Source organism: Malus domestica, chromosome 04 (assembly GCF_042453785.1).
Source record: "Malus domestica chromosome 04, GDT2T_hap1".
NCBI lineage: Eukaryota > Viridiplantae > Streptophyta > Magnoliopsida > Rosales > Rosaceae > Malus > Malus domestica.
In genome coordinates, this window is record NC_091664.1 from 25,283,547 (window position 1) to 25,300,331 (window position 16,785).

General features: G+C 34.9%; 1 protein-coding gene and 1 pseudogene across 1 annotated transcript; one reads left to right on the forward strand and one right to left on the reverse strand.

The window, feature by feature from the left end:
- Positions 1–6,134: 6,134 nt before the first annotated feature.
- Positions 6,135–6,839, forward strand: LOC103433726 (wound-induced protein 1-like; the record flags this gene model as incomplete). Its single annotated transcript, XM_008371998.3, has 1 exon — positions 6,135–6,839. A coding segment is annotated over one exon (510 nt), but the record flags the coding sequence as incomplete, so codon positions are not given.
- A 3,624-nt stretch (positions 6,840–10,463) lies between these two features.
- LOC103434020 (uncharacterized) lies at positions 10,464–11,758 on the reverse strand (annotated as a pseudogene).
- Between the last annotated feature and the right edge of the window lie 5,027 nt (positions 11,759–16,785).

The window sequence follows — 16,785 nt, forward strand, 5'->3', positions numbered from 1 at the left end:
ATCAACATAGACTAGTATTATAACTAGAGTTGGAGCTTTAAGTACAAACAAAGATGCATTAGATGAAGATTGACTAAATCCCAGAGATTTGAGAGCTTGAAACAACTTGTCAAACCAAGCTCTTGGAGCTTGTTTAAGCCCTTAGAAAGACTTTCTGAGCTTGTAGACATGATGTGGCTTGGTGGGATCTTGAAAACCAAGAGGTTGTGTCGTGAAAACATCTTCCTTTAAGTCACCATGCAGAAATGCATTACTTATGTCCAGTTGATTGAGAAACCAGTTAAATTGGACAGTAAATGATAACAAAAGCCTAATAGTGACAAGCTTTGCAACTGGACTAAAGGTTTCTTGATAGTCAAGACCTTCATTTTGATGAAAACCCTTAGCAACAAGTCTTGCTTTATATCTCTCGATAAATCCATCATGATTCTTTTTAATTCTAAAGACCCACTTGCAACCAACTACATTTTGTGAGGGTGAGGAATGAACAAGGTTCCAAGTACCAATAGACAAGAGGGCATTGCATTCATTTTGCATTGCCAATCTCCAATTTTCAGATATAGAAGCTTGAAGATAAGTATGAGGAATGATATATGTAGAAGAAGAAAGGGGATGCCTGGTGGCAGTGAAGACTTTAGGTTTGTAAATGCCATTTTTGGATCTGGTAATCATAGAATGAACATTTGGTGCAGATTGAGAAAAATGCACAAGCACAGTTTGGGAAGATGAGTTTTGTTGAGGTTGCACAGTTTGGGAGGATGATCTTTGTTGTATAGAGGAGTCAGAATGCATAGACACATTAGGTATAGATATAGACATAGGTACATTAGGCATAGATGTAAAGGGCAGAGGAAAGTGAAGATCAATAGGGGATGACAGAGATGTGGAGTGATCAACAGATGCTGAAATAGGCTTAACATCTTTAAAAGGAAATGTAACTTCATCAAATTTAACATGTCGTGAGATATAAACCCTATTGGTGTCTAAATCCAAACATCTATAACCTTTGTGTTGTAAGTTATAGCCCAAGAAAGCACAACTTTTGCTTTTCCCATCAAACTTAGCAGAAATATATGGTTTTAACCATGGATATCAACTACAACCAAAGACTTTAAGCTTGGAGTAATCTGGATACTTATGAAACAACAACTCCGAAGGTGATTTAGTATTGCCAGATATAGGTAGCCTATTAATGAGATAAAGGGCAATGGTAAAAGCTTCAACCCAATGGTGATATGGGACACTGGATTCAACTAACAAAGTCCTAGTTGTCTCAACAAGGTGCCTGTGTTTCCTCTTAACACAACCATTTTGTTCTGGTGTGTGTGGACAACTGAGTTAATGCACAATGCCATAAGTATGAAGAAATGATTTAAACAGTAAGCTTGTAAATTCACCCCCTGAGTCCGAACGCAAGATCTTGATTTTATTGCCAACAAGATTCTCAACATAAGCTTTGAACATTACAAGGGTAGAATACACATCTGATTTAGCCTTCAAAGAAAAACACCAGCTATATTTGCTAAAATCATCAACTATGAGAAAGTAATACCTAAAACCACTTACAGAAGTGATAGGGGTTGGTCCCCACAAATCACAGTGTAAGAGTTCAAGAGACTGAGATGTTGATGTAGTTGATGAACCAAATGGCAGTTTATGATTTTTAGCTATAGCACATTTGGAGCAAAAGAAATCAATAGATGTTGTGCCTTGAATAGCAAGCTTATTACTAGATAATACTCTTCTGCCAAAATCGGAAACCGAACTGAAATTACTATTTGGTTTGGTTCGGTTTAATTTTCTGTCGGTTTGTGTTCGGTTCGGGTTTTTTTTTTTTTCAATAGCAAAATAAATTCCTAAGAAAACAAAGCTTGCAACCATTTTGTAATACATCTTCCAGATTCAAAGTCCCATTTCAACATAATCAATAAAATAAGCATTCCAAATTTCCAATAGAATCAAAGACAATGAAAATAAAAATTCAAAGTTCAATTACAATCAAGTCTTCCAAAGTCCAAAGTTAAATAAACATCAAAGTTTAACTGAGGGTACTAATGCGTTCACCAAGAAACAGAATTGGGTGTAATCTATAATTCTCATATGTATGAATTTCTAAAAGTTAAGTCCTTGTGTCAAGTGAATGCAATGTATCTAATCTGATGAATTCTTAGGTGCAGATTCAAAGAGATTACTGGTTCATGATATGTTTCAAATTGATTTTGTCTACTTACTGATATCCAGTCTGCTCTCCTTGAATAACTATAAGTATGATAACAAGTTTAGGGTAGTGCTTCTATTTGCTTAACCTAGTTTTTCTCTTCCTTAAGGACTCCTGCAGACTTGCACATAGCAAACCAGTATTCACAATTTCACATCAGATGAAGTGTTCGGGAAGTTGTGTATTTTACCAACCCAAACACTTCCAAAAATTTCAGAGACTATGAAATGTGATCTGCATTAATATTCTAAACGTGATTTGTAAAACACATGGAAACCACAACCCATGGCTCCTATATCACAAAAAATTTCAAAGACAATGAAAAGTGATATGCATCCATGTAAAACTCAGGTAAAACTCATGAAAACCACAACCTGCGGCTCTAAAAGTGATCTACTTTTTTTTCTTTCAAAGTGCTCCCAAACTAAACTGACCCAGAAAAATCTAAAATTACAATCTATTCAAAATTGAAATATATCAAATTCTCATGATCACACTACACATATAATATATTATTGCAAAAATAAACCTAGAAAATCGACAGATTAATAGAAAATGCAAAGTATGAAGAGAGAGACTAACTTTTTGTTGTCGAGACTGACGACAAGAAGAAGAAAGACTGACGGCAAGGTCTGAGAGATAAGAGACTGATGGCGAGGTGTAAAAGATTGAGAGTGAGAAGGGTCGCACCATTGCGGGTCACCGCTAGGATTGAAGACCGAGAGAGAGATGAGGCTCAGGGCCTCAGGCTACGTGAAGGCTAAGGCTAGGGTTTCACGGGGTAAACGACGTCGTTTAGAATAGGATTATTAATTAATAAAATAATTACAAAACGATGTCGTTTTGAAGAACTTCGGTTTGGTTTAACATATTCGGTTCTGTTTTTTCTGCCTCGGTTCTGTTTTCGGTCTGATTTTTTTCGATTTTTTGTTTTTCCAACCCACCCCTAGTCCCAGTCGACTGTGCCAAAATTTGACTGAACCTGTAACACTAACTAGAGCTTGAGAAAAACCAGTGGAATGACAACTTTGTAAAGGGTAGAAACCATCTTTAACTGGACCCTGCAAAAGCGTCCTCCCCGTAGAACGATCCTTTAGAGCCATCAGAGTCAATAGTTAAGGCACAATAGTTATCCCTAAGAAATTGATAGGCAGATAACATATTATGTTTCATTTGAGGAGCATGAAGGACATTGCTTAATTTAAAAGTAGCATTGGATGAATGCAACGAAGAATAACCATTATGGTGTATAGAGAGACCTTTACCATCACTGATGTAAACTTTGTCCTCCCCAATGTAAGGAGTTGGTGAAGAAATGTTGGCAATGTCATTGGTAATGTGAGAGGTAGCCCCAGAATCCATAAGCCAAGATGGTGAGGGTTTAGAGCTATAATGAGCACACATTGCTACAAGCTTTGCATAAGGAATCTTTCTAGAAATGTCAGGGTTCATACGATCAAAGCAATCAATGGCTTTATGACTTGTAGATCCACATATTTGACAAGTTACTGGATTTCCAGAAAAAGATGAATGTCAAAACCCTTGATTTTGACTGTGATTGAAGGAGGGGCCACGATAATTGCCTCTGTGACCACATTGTTGTGGAAATGTCCAGTATTATGATGTTGATTGCCCCGAGTAGTAGTCCTTCCACGATTAGAATTGGATCGAGATAAATGTTAAGGTTGAGCAACATAAATTTAAGGCGGTGAAGTTGGAAGAAAAGGCGATTGAGATTGAAAAGAAAACGCCTGAAAGGGTTTAGTGTTGGAAGAAGAAAGCTTCTTACGACAAGACATTGAAAGCTCATTTGTAAGTAGAAGGCCATGTAACTCATCCAAAGATGTGGAAGAGATGTGTAACAGAATCAATGAATGATTCGAATTCATTAGGTAATCCAGCAAGAGTAACCACCATTAAATCACAATCAGAGATAAGTGCACCAGCAGCAGAGAGAGAATTTGAGATTTTTTTCAGTTGTTGAAGATAATCTGCCATAGATTGAATGCCTTTCTAAATTGCTTAAAGACAAGACTGAAGTTGGTGGAGCATCGGAGACACCACCGAAGTGCTGCTCAAGCTTGATCCAAAGATCTTGAGAAAAAGACACACCAACAATGAAAGGAATTACATCTTCCGAGAGTGTAGAATGGAGCCAAATCAAAAGATTATGATCCTTTCATATCAGATCTCGAAGGCTGGATTAATGGAGCGATCTGGAAGAAATGGCGGTGGACACGTCTCAGTGCCGTCAACAATGCCAAGAAGTTTGTAGCGCAGGAGAATTGGTGCAAACAGAGCACGCCATGGAAGGTAGTTGGATCTCTTGAGCTTAATTGGAACCATGCTTTCGATGTTTTGATTGGTGAGAGAAGCATACGAATTCGACAAATTAGGGTTTGACGAAGGATTTAGGGTTGGATTATGAAGAGATTCATGAGGAGAAGAAGACTCAGATGGAGAAGCCTTTGCAATTAGAGACAAGAATTGCAAGAAGAGATCGAGAATCAGAGAAACGAAGCGGAAGAGAAGATCGAATTAGCCGTGAGGCAAAAGGCGAAGGATACCATATAGAAACTCAGAGTTCTTGAGAGAGAGAAGAGAGAAGAGAGAGTTTTCTTAGAGATGAAGAAAACAATATTTTCTCGTTAATTGATAACTAAATAATACAATCACATTTATATAGCCTTTGGCTATTGACTGTCAACTAACTAAGACTAATTACATTTGTAACAAACTTATAACAACTAATAACAAACTATAGTCATGATGTGGCATCTTCATCTTTAACATGACAGTTCAAATACAGTAAAGATGTATAAATACTATGTCTAGTTTTATTTTGTGAAAAATGAATATATACTAGCTATATTTTTGTTTAGACTAAAAAAAAAAAACATCTTCATACGAAGTTTCTGGTTCATCATGATGCAAAAATAAAACAAGTCAGATTAGTTTGGAGTTATTAGAATGTGAAATTTAACTGAACATGTAGGTATGTATAACACAATTTCGAGCACAGAGATCTCAGAAAAAATAGAGAAAATTGTTCGATGATGATGCACAGGTAAAGTTACATGAGCAACTTTTTAGTGTTCATCGGCAATTCTATAGCTAAAAAGAACTACAATCACCCCTTTCGTTTTAATGATAAAAACAAAATAAAGGGTAAAGTGAATATTACTATGATTGATTTTTTAATGTAAAATTTTGATTTTTCGTTAAAGTGAACAGTACCGAGAACTTTAACCTCATTAAAAAACATATTATCATTATGTAATAAGCCGAAAGGAGAATAATATCTCATTCTAAATAGTAAATACATCCATTGTGTTTGGAGCAATTCCTTACCATTGAATCATACATGTCATGAAAATAATCGTTCACCACAAATAGTATATTCTCAAGAAGGCTACTTACTTCTTTACTTGTAATGTATATCTTCTTATCTGTACGCTATAATTTGAATAAAAAAATACAAACATGTTTACTTATAAGGAATGAATTTGTAAAAAATAATTAAGTGAGCATATCATTCTTATTTATGTGCTTAATAATAATTAAAAAGAAAAAAACAGGTACATGTTTTGATGAGTTAAGGAACTAATGATCATAAATTTTTAGTTGATGGATCATTACTCCAATTAAATTAAAGTTGAGATACTATTGCTACAATTTTCTCAAATAAATCACTAAAGCAGATAAAAATATATACAAATATAAAACTACGATGTATTTGTAAGAAGATAGACAATGACCAGTAACAAGTTAACAGGGATCTAAATATTTTTCTATTATTCTTAAACCATAGCCATGTAACTTTAGGCTCTTCGTTTCGCTATAAATAGTGGTCCAATAAAGCCATATTGTCATGCACCCAAATTAGAGAGCAAAAGCCAATAATATTCTCAGTTAATTCCGCTCCCCTCCTATCTCCCCTCTCTCTCTCTCTCTTTCTCTCTCTCTCTCTCTCTCTCTCTCTCTCTCTAACAATCTACCAAAAATGCAGAACAAGGCAATTGTTGAAGCTCTCTACAAGGCATTGGCACAGGGCAAAACAGACACAGTGGGAAAGCTTCTAGCCAGTGACCTAGAATGGTGGTTCCATGGCCCCCCAAAGAGCCAGCACATGATGCGCGTGCTCACAGGGAAGTCCAGCCACACTGACTTCAGGTTCGAGCCCAGAAGCATCACAGAGATTGGAGATGGTGTGATCATTGCCGAGGGATGGGAAGGGGCCAAGGCCTACTGGGTCCATGCGTGGACCCTCAAAGATGGGTTGATTACGCAGTTCAGGGAGTATTTTAACACGTGGCTGACTGTGAGGGATCTGAAGCTGGAGGGGTGGGAGAGCTTCACTGTGTGGGAGAGCATGCCGAATGACCTGTTCCACCGCTCCTTGCCAGCCCTATTGCTTGCTATTTAGAATTTTAATTAGAGGACTTGATGTTGTGAATTAGCAAGAAAAAAATATGGGATATGGAGAAAAATTAAATAAAGGGTGCTTGTGGTTTGGAGGTTTGAGTTCGAACAGTGCATGATTTGGATGTGTTAAAAAAATTTCAACTGTACTTTATCGGATGAAATGGAACAACTCATAAAAATGTTTTCGAAGATTTAACTTTCGTTCTTGATTAATGAAAACATCATTGGTAAAAAAAATTTCTAGTTTGTCATTAATAAATTCAAAATTTTACTTCTGAAAATGAAATGAATGCCTCTGATGAAATAATAATGATCCAGATGATGGTGATTTCACATAAAAAGATACGCCTATTTGCTAAGATGCGTGACTCTAAAAAAATAGGTATTGTTTTATAGTGAAGAGATGCGTCACTCCAATATTGAACTGGATATGATGAATGTATAAAGAGGTACAATCCTTGAATAGATGGTTACACTCTATAAGGATTACATCCATTCAACAAGAGTTACGTATATTGAATGGTAACATTTGGTTGTCTATAAATAGGTTTGTAGTCAAACCATTTCATTTTATCCCAACTCAATTGCCTGTTAGACTCTCGGAGAGAAATCTTCCAGTGTGATCCCCTTTATCCGACTCTCCCAACAAACTAATACGACCGAATTCTTAAGTTGTCATCCCATTTTAATTTTTCGAACATAAGCTTGGTTCAAGTACTTCAATTTCTTCAAAATGGAACCATTTATTTAATTGTTTGATGAATTGATGATGTCTTAGTTTGTACGATCTTTTTAATAATAAGAATGTCCTGTGTTGAGAATGAATCTCATATTGATGAGATGAGGACTTTGTATGGGCTTATAAGTAAGTTAGGTTACTCCCTAAGTTGGGCTACTCCCCATATTGCTAATTGATTTATGGTGAAACCTCAACTTTCTTTATGACATCACATGTCATGTGTTGTCCACGTCTTAAGCTTAAAAATTGGCCACACCTGAGGGGACGTGTTGAGAATGAATCTCATATTGATGGGAATAAGGACTTTGCATGAACTTATAAGTAAGTTGGGCGTTACTTCTCATATCGCCAATTAATTTTATGATAGAACCTTAACTTTCTTCATCCTGCACCATAGGCTTGAACCTGAGTTTACTCCTCAGCAGCATCACGACCATTAATTAGTGGATTTTTCGAGTTGTCACAAAAATCATAGTAGTATTAGCTCTATGCATGCATATTTTGTGTGGTTAAAAAGGAATAAAGATGTAGTTCTCCTTTATTTACTGCAGTAAAAGCAAACGCAGTAAAACTCCCATCTTTTTCACTTATCAGAAAAAGTCCGCCTCTCAAACTTTCTCTCCGAGGTGAGAGATTTTCTCTCCAAACTGAGAGTCATTCTTATTGTTTGTGTAAGATTTTTAAACCTATGTTTCTCCAGTGGCACCGACCCTAGCTTCGGCTGGGGTCGGTTGTCGTGTCCTCTTCTCTCCCTTTTCCTTCTTCTCTCTTTGCTTTTACTGTTGTTTCTCCTTAAATCCGGTCTGCCCAACTCTTATATCCCCAAAGGTATTTCTCATCCCGGCTATCCCATGGTCCAATCTTCAGCCATGTTTCCTATTGAGATCGTGTGTAGAGTTTTGGAGTTTACTCCGGTTCGGGTGTTTCCAACACCACCACTTTCTCTTTGTTATCTGCTGGTTTCGGCAATGTCACTTGTGGGTTTCCTCAAACTTCATACGGGTATTTAGTTTCTCTCACTTTGTTGCCGACTATCCCCTGCTTATATGGTTGTGCTCGGGTAGCTTTTCGGGGTTGGAAATGGCTTCTGGTGAGGTATTACTCGGCAACGGTGGATTGGGTTTTGCTTGGATGGACTAGAATACTGATGGTGGAATGGCAGTGGAAGCTTCTTAATTTCTCGGCTACAGTGCAGTTCTTTGGGCTTTACTGTTTATGTGGGCTCTTTCTCTGTTTGTTTGTTTTTATAGTCTTAGGCCCTCTTTTTGTTTGTTAATAGGCGTGTCTTGGGCCTTGTTTGCTTGTAATTATGTGGTTGTTGTTTAATAAAATCTCCTTTTGAGCACCAAAAAAAAAAAAAAGGAAACTTTCATGAAAAAGGTTTGTGCTAAGTTTATTTTAATAAAAAAAGCAATGCTATAATTTTATTTAATTAAAAAGACTTAAATTTTAATGAAAAACCCTTAAATTTTAATAAAAATGACAAAAGAGGAAGCTTCTCAATTTCTCGACTGCAGTGCAATTATTTAGGCTTTATTGTTTCTGTGGGTTCTTTCTTTGCTTGTTTGTTTTTGTAGTCTTAGGCCCTCTTTTTGTTTGTTAATATGTGTGTCTTGGGCCTTGTTTGCTTGTAAGTATGTGGTTGTTGTTTAATAAAATCTCCTTTTGAGCAAAAAACAAAAAAAGAAACTTTCATGAAAAATGTTTGTGCTAAGTTTATTTTAATAAAAAAATCATGTTATAATTTTATTTAATTAAAAAGACTTAAAATTTTAATGAAGTACCCTTAAATTTTAATACAAAGGACAAAAGAACTTAAATTTTAAAGAAAAAGACATAATTTTAATATTAAAAAAAATTTAAAAAAAATCTGACGCGCGGATCCACGCATTCTCACACAAATTGTTTATGAAACTTAATGATACTACCCTGTTTATAAAACTTATTACAATGTTTATGAAATCTACGACATTATTTATGAAACTTACTACACTGTTTATAAAACTTAACGATAATACACTATTTATGAAATTTAATGATGCTACACTGTTTATAAAACTTAACGGCACTACATTATTTATGAAATTTTACAATTCTACATTCTTCTCTTTCCTCTTCTTGAATTTTCTTGGCACATTCTCACATTCCAAACACATTTTCTTCTTCTAATTTTCTTCGATACTCATCAAATTTTCTCTGTATCTCTTCAATTTCCTAACTTTCTACACCAATTACTTAATTTCTTCTATTGTCCGCCCATATTTTGCAGCTTCCTCTTCTCCTCCACCTACAATCTTAACTTTCTATTCCACGTGTTATTATATGTAAGTGGTAGGAAATTTTATTTTTTAACACAATAATCTTACCACTTATATGTATCACTCCGTGTTCCGGGCACATTGAAAAATTTCTCGTCATCTTGACTACTATTGGGAAACAACACCACAAAAATAAAACTGAGAAAATGTAATTCAATTTGAAATCTTTCTCTTATTCTAAGCAAAAAAAATAAAAATAAAAATAAAAAATAATAATGGCTTAATGTTAGCTGAGAATGGAAAGAAAATTGAGTGGAAATGGGGTGGGGTGTATGCACGCCAGCGCATGTGGTGTTTTTTATTTTTTATTTTTTATTTTGTCCTTTATCATTAAATAAAGTTAGTGGATGATTTTTTATTAAAATGCAAAGATTTGAAGCCCTTTACATTAGTTTTTCTATAAAAAATAAATAAATAAATAAAGATATCTTATTTCGATACACTTGCTGCGTTGCATCACCAACTATACCCTTAAAAATAAGGGTAGTGATTTCGACATTCCCAGTTTAATTTCACTTAGTACCTTAAGTTCACTTCTTGATAAAATAAGGATAGTTATTTCGGTACTCCCAATTTATCTTTTGATACCTTTGATTCTCCCATGATAAAATAGGAATAGCGATTTCGGTATACCCAGTTTAGCTTTCAATACCTTAAGTTCTCTTCTGATAAAATAAGAGTAGCAATTTCGGCCCTCCAAATTGCGTTTTTCATAATTTTTCTACACACAACAGTAGTGCCAGAGGGTGAACTGATTGCCAAATTCTTCCAATATGTATTAAAGGTGCTGTATACTTTTATAGTTCATTGCAACATACTACAGGTAAAGTTGATTGAAGACATACCAGAGGATCTGATAGAACTGAGGAAGTATATATGAAGATTCAAAAACACATAATAGTGCCTGCACTCTTCTGAGAGCTTCATCAGTAGCTCCTTCCTCTTTATGTCTCCGGTTCAATATTTTCTTCTCTCTGTGTTTTGGAGGAAACAGGAGCTTCATCAAAGTCTGTTACTGCAGGCTTTCCACAGCATAAGTTATTCGCCGGCAATTTGAATCTCTTCCTCATTTGGATTCTCCAGAAGTCACCGTACAGCAAACCAAATATACAAAACGACAATGCCAGTTAAAATCAAGGCTTCTCTTGCAATTTCGTTGTCGATATGGGAGGCAGCCAAACTGAGGATCCAAATGGGGCTGTGCGGAAGAGGAGAAATGTTGCAATGTGCACGTACATGTTGCCAAATCCAAGCCTATCGGTGTTCCACCCAAAAACACAAAAGGAGCAGAAAAAAGAAAGATGTGATGTTGCAATATCATCTTGAAAATCAAATAAACCCCCCTCTCCATTGGGGTTCAAATTCAGCAATCTTTTGCTCATTTCTAGATGCAAATGTTCGGTTTGTGAGAATATGATCCTGCGATTTGCTATCAACTTCATACTCCGTGCCAAGGGAGCTGACAATGCAGTACACACCTGCAATTGCAGGAGCAGCAATTGCAACTGAAAGGCAGACACCAACACCAATAGCCGGTCGCTCAGATCTTTTGTATCCCAAGTTAAGCGTACACAAGGAATACCGAGCAAAGCAATCCAGATGGAGTAACACAACAACGACCATAATGTTTAACTGTTCATGGGGCTTGTAAGTTCCGTTCTTACGGTATATCCTTTTCAGGTGATGGTAAAGACTCATGAGAGTGCAGAGAGCATTGAGAATTTGATTGTTAATCTCATGCCACTCATTTCTCTGTGACTGCGTCGGTAGGACATGGTTTAAGATTCCTGTCATCATGAGAAAAAGGATTGCTCCGGAGACAGCAACACAAACTATCCACAAAAGGAGTGCCATATTCAGATGATTCTTGATCCATTTTCTGCAGATTTTACTCGGGGGTGCCCTATCAATCTTCTGAGCAAGAATCCCATTGAAACGTTTTTGAAAACCTTGCCTATTTGAAGAAGGTGCAGTACCTGATATTTCATCTCTTCTGTGACCTTTTGTCACTAAGTAAGCCGTCCCTTTTGTGATTTCGAAAAACAAAGCACATTGTTGTCATCAGCCTCGTAACCATCTTAGTGGTACTTCACTCTCAAGTTAAGTCTTTAATCAATCTCTTTTATGCTACTACCACAGCTGGAGTCACATTGCAGCCAAAACTGAAATTCATAGAATGAATCTCTTGCATTCGGAAAGAAACTGCAATTCAGAATGCTGAACCAGACTGTACCTCGATCGGTATCTTTTACAAGTTCATGGAATCACGTTCGATATCCTAGAATTACATCAGATGTTCAATGCCAGAGTCCCAAATTATAAACATAACACGAAAAACACGCTAATCATGGAAATTTGATTAGCCCAAGAAGCTGGTCATAAACATAACACGAAAAACAAGCTAATCATTGAAAGTTGGTTATCCCAAGAAGCTGATGAAGAGTTCGAAACAAACAATTGACAAAACTCAAAAAAATTCCTTCATGTAAATGAAGATTACAAACTAAAAATTCATTCGCCATGGAAGTTGAATCACTACACTAGGCAAGGCTAAAGTAGACGTCACTAGGGCGAAAACCCATGATCAAATTCATTGAAATCCAGAAGAGAGAGAATTGTTACCTATCAATTCAAAAATCTTGCTGTGGCTACTGATGATCAGAGAGGAACAGTGGAACACATAGTCTTCTGTCTTTACCAAGTCCTTCACATGTTCCGGTCTTTCAATTAGCGACATATGTCATCTTAGTTCCCACCAAAAAAGAAGGATAAAAAGATCTGCAGCTTACAGACAGCTAAAAAACGGTTTAATTTAACCAAGTTCTAGAGAAGTGTTTTGACAAACCTATTACCGGTTTGAAATGTCTTTGTGCATTGCAATTATCTGATGGGAAAGTACATCGAGGGAAATTGGAGTGAAGAAAGTTTTGGATTGTTTTGCAGGGTTTAAGAAAAACAGCACAAAAACTAAGCTGCATCGGTCTAATACCACGGTCACAATTGGCCTTTTGGTACCAACGGAACGCAGGGAATGGAGTGGAATATCAGTCGATATGCTCCCGCATTGCTATCTTTTGGTACCCGAGGAGAGGAGAAGATTAGAAGGTTTGAGGTTAATTCATGGCATGTCTTACGTTTGGTATTGATTAAGTAATGAGATCTCTGTTCTCCTCAAATCTTTGTTGATAGTAACAACTCCCAAGGCCGATTTCTGTTCACTGTAAGATGAAACTCCGATTCTTTCGAAACCAAAATCTTAACGTTGATTTAAGATTGCTTTTGCAGAAAGCACTTCTAACCATAACCATTTTTGCTAAAAGTGATTTTAGTATTAACTAATAGAAATTTTTCATGAAAACATGCTTATCCAAGATGTGCGTTTAAAATTTTCTACTGAATGTAGTTAAAAGCACTTATGGTTGTCAAAAATCACTTTTAGCCCCTATAGGACCAATCTCAAACAGGGCATTAGTGTTTGCAATAGATCGGATCCTATAATAGTAGGCCTGGCAAACGGGTCGTGTCAGTCGTGTTCGTGTCGTTTTCGTGTAACACCTGTTATCTTAACGGGTCGTGTCGTGTCACACCCGTTATCTTAACGGGTCCTTAACAGGTCGTGTCACTTTACCCAACGGGTAAAGTGACCCGACCCGTTATGACCCGTTATGACCCGTTATGACCCGTTAAGAAAAATATATATTTTTTCTTAAATTTGCACATACCACACATTACCACATAAATATTACTTCAAAACATTAAAATACATTTGTCGTTTAAGTACTACATCTACACTCGAAAATAAGAGCCTAATAAAAAAATAATACATACACTACTAATCTATTACAAATTTTAAATGTGCAAGGATATGCAAAATGAAACAGTTTTTGTTTTCAAGGTTGTGAAATCTTTCTCAAAAGTTTAAACCTCAATTTACAAAATCCTCGATTTACATCGATCATCATGAAATTGCATTGGAACTTTGGCTTGATCTATTGCCTTCAAGAGTTATGTTGATGATGTTTTCAGTAAGGTTTTCCACGTCATAACTCTCTTCTGCATAAACTAAGCATAGAAAAACCAAACATTAAAAATCATTCAAATTATGAGAAGTTTACCAAAATAATTATGAAAAAAAATAAAACAATAGTACTATACCATACTTTTATTAAGTATAAACATAAGATTTTGTGGTATCCACTAGTGTAAATATTTTAAATTGAAGATCAAATTCAATCATTGTATTCATATAAGGTCAAGGAGTGTAGTTGTAAAAAATCATCAAAATCGGAGTTAAATTAACCGTTAAATCGTGATTTTTCGTTTATAACTGTCGAAAAGTTTTGTCCCGTTACTTGCTCTCTAAATGTTTGTTTTTTGCAATTTTTGGCGTATGCGATCTCGAAATATATACAAACATGTTTGACGGTTGGATCATTGAAACTAGTTTCGTAGAATGAGTATCCCATCAAAACAATAGATTCACTAATACTTAAGAGTTTATTCATACTTTTATTAAGTATAACATAAGATTTTGTGGTATCCACTAGTGTAAATATTTTAAATTGAAGATCGAATTCAATCATTGTATTCATATAGGGTCAAGGAGTGTAGTTGTAAAAAATCATCAAAATCGGAGTTAAAATGACCGTTAAATCGTGATTTTTCGTTTATAACCGTCGAAAACTTTTGTCCCGTTACTTGATCTCTGAATGTTTGTTTTTTTCACTTTTTGGCGTATGCGATCTCGAAGTATATATAAACATGTTTGACGGTTGGATCATTGAAACTAGTTTCGTAGAATGAGTATCTCATCAAAACAATAGATTCACTAATACTTAATTGTTTATTCATACTTTTATTAAGTATAATATAATAGTGTAAATATTTTAAATTGAAGATCGAATTCAATCGTTGTATTCATATTTGATCAAGGAGTGTGGTTGTAAAAAATCATCAAAATCGGAGTTAAAATGACCGTTAAATCGTGATTTTTCGTTTATAACCGTCGAAAACCTTTGTCCCGTTACTTGATCTGTGAATGTTTGTTTTTTGTAATTTTTGACGTATGCGATCTCGAAGTATATAAAAACATGTTTGACGGTTGGATCTTTGAAACTAGTTTCGCAGAATGAGTATCCCATCAAAATAATATATTCACTAATACTTAATAGTTTATTCATACTTTTATTAAGTATAACATAAGATTTTGTGGTATCCACTAGTGTAAATATTTTAAATTGAAGATCGAATTCAATTGTTGTATTCATATATGATCAAGGAGTGTGGTTGTAAAAAATCATCAAAATCGGAGTTAAAATGACCGTTAAATCGTGATTTTTCGTTTATAACCGTCGAAAACTTTTGTCCCGTTACTTGATCTCTGAATGTTTTCTTTTTGCAATTTTTGGCGTATGCGATCTCGAAGTATATATAAACATGTTTGACGGTTGGATCATTGAAACTAGTTTCGTAGAATGAGTATCCCATCAAAACAATAGATTCACTAATACTTAATAGTTTATTCATACTTTTATTAAGTATAATATAAGATTTTGTGGTATCCACTAGTGTAAATATTTTAAATTGAAGATCGAATTCAATCATTGTATTCATATAAGGTCAAGGAGTGTAGCTGCAAAAAATCATCAAAATCAGAGTTAAAATGACCGTTAAATCGTGATTTTTCTTTTTATAACCGTCGAAAAGTTTTGTCCCGTTAACTGATCTCTGAATGTTTGTTTTTTGTAATTTTTGACGTATGCGATCTCGAAGTATATACAAACATGTTTGACGGTTGGATCTTTGAAACTAGTTTCGTAGAATGAGTATCCCATCAAAACAATAGATTCACTAATACTTAATAGTTTATTCATACTTTTATTAAGTATAACATAAGATTTTGTGGTATCCACTAGTGTAAATATTTTAAATTGAAGATCGAATTCATTACTTGTATTCATATAGGGTCAAGGAGTGTAGTTGTCAAAAATCATCAAAATCGGAGTTAAAATAACCGTTAAATCGTGATTTTTCGTTTATAACCGTTGAAAACTTTTGTCCTGTTACTTGATCTCTGAATGTTTGTTTTTTTCAATTTTTGGCGTATGCGATCTCGAAGTATATACAAACATGTTTGACGGTTGGATCATTGAAACTAGTTTTGTAGAATGAGTATGCCATCAAAACAATAGATTCAGTAATACTTAAGAGTTTTTTCATACTTTTATTAAGTATAACATAAGATTTTGTGGTATCCACTAGTGTAAATATTTTAAATTGAAGATCGAATTCAATCATTGTATTCATATAGGGTCAAGGAGTGGGGTTGTAAAAAATCATCAAAATCGGAGTTAAAATGACCGTTAAATCATGATTTTTCGTTTATAACCGTCGAAAAGTTTTGTCCCGTTACTTGATCTCTGAATGTTTGTTTTTTGCAATTTTTGACGTATGCGATCTCGAAGTATATACAAACATGTTTGACGGTTGGATCTTTGAAACTAGTTTCGTAGAATGAGTATCCCATCAAAACAATAGATTCACTAATACTTAATAGTTTATTCATACTTTTATTAAGTATAACATAAGATTTTGTGGTATCCACTAGTGTAAATATTTTAAATTGAAGATCGAATTCATTACTTGTATTCATATAGGGTCAAGGAGTGTAGTTGTCAAAAATCATCAAAATCGGAGTTAAAATAACCGTTAAATCGTGATTTTTCGTTTATAACCGTCGAAAAGTTTTGTCCCGTTACTTGATCTCTGAATGTTTGTTTTTTGCAATTTTTAGCGTATGTGATCTCGAAGTATATACAAACATGTTTGACGGTTGGATCATTGAAACTAGTTTTGTAGAATGAGTATCCCATCAAAACAATAGATTCACTAATACTTAAGAGTTTATTCATACTTTTATTAAGTATAACATAAGATTTTGTGGTATCCACTAGTGTAAATATTTTAAATTGAAGATCGAATTCAATCATTGTATTCATATAGGGTCAAGGAGTGTGTTTGTAAAAAATCATCAAAATCGGAGTTAAAATGACCGTTAAATCGTGATTTTTCGTTTATAACCGTCG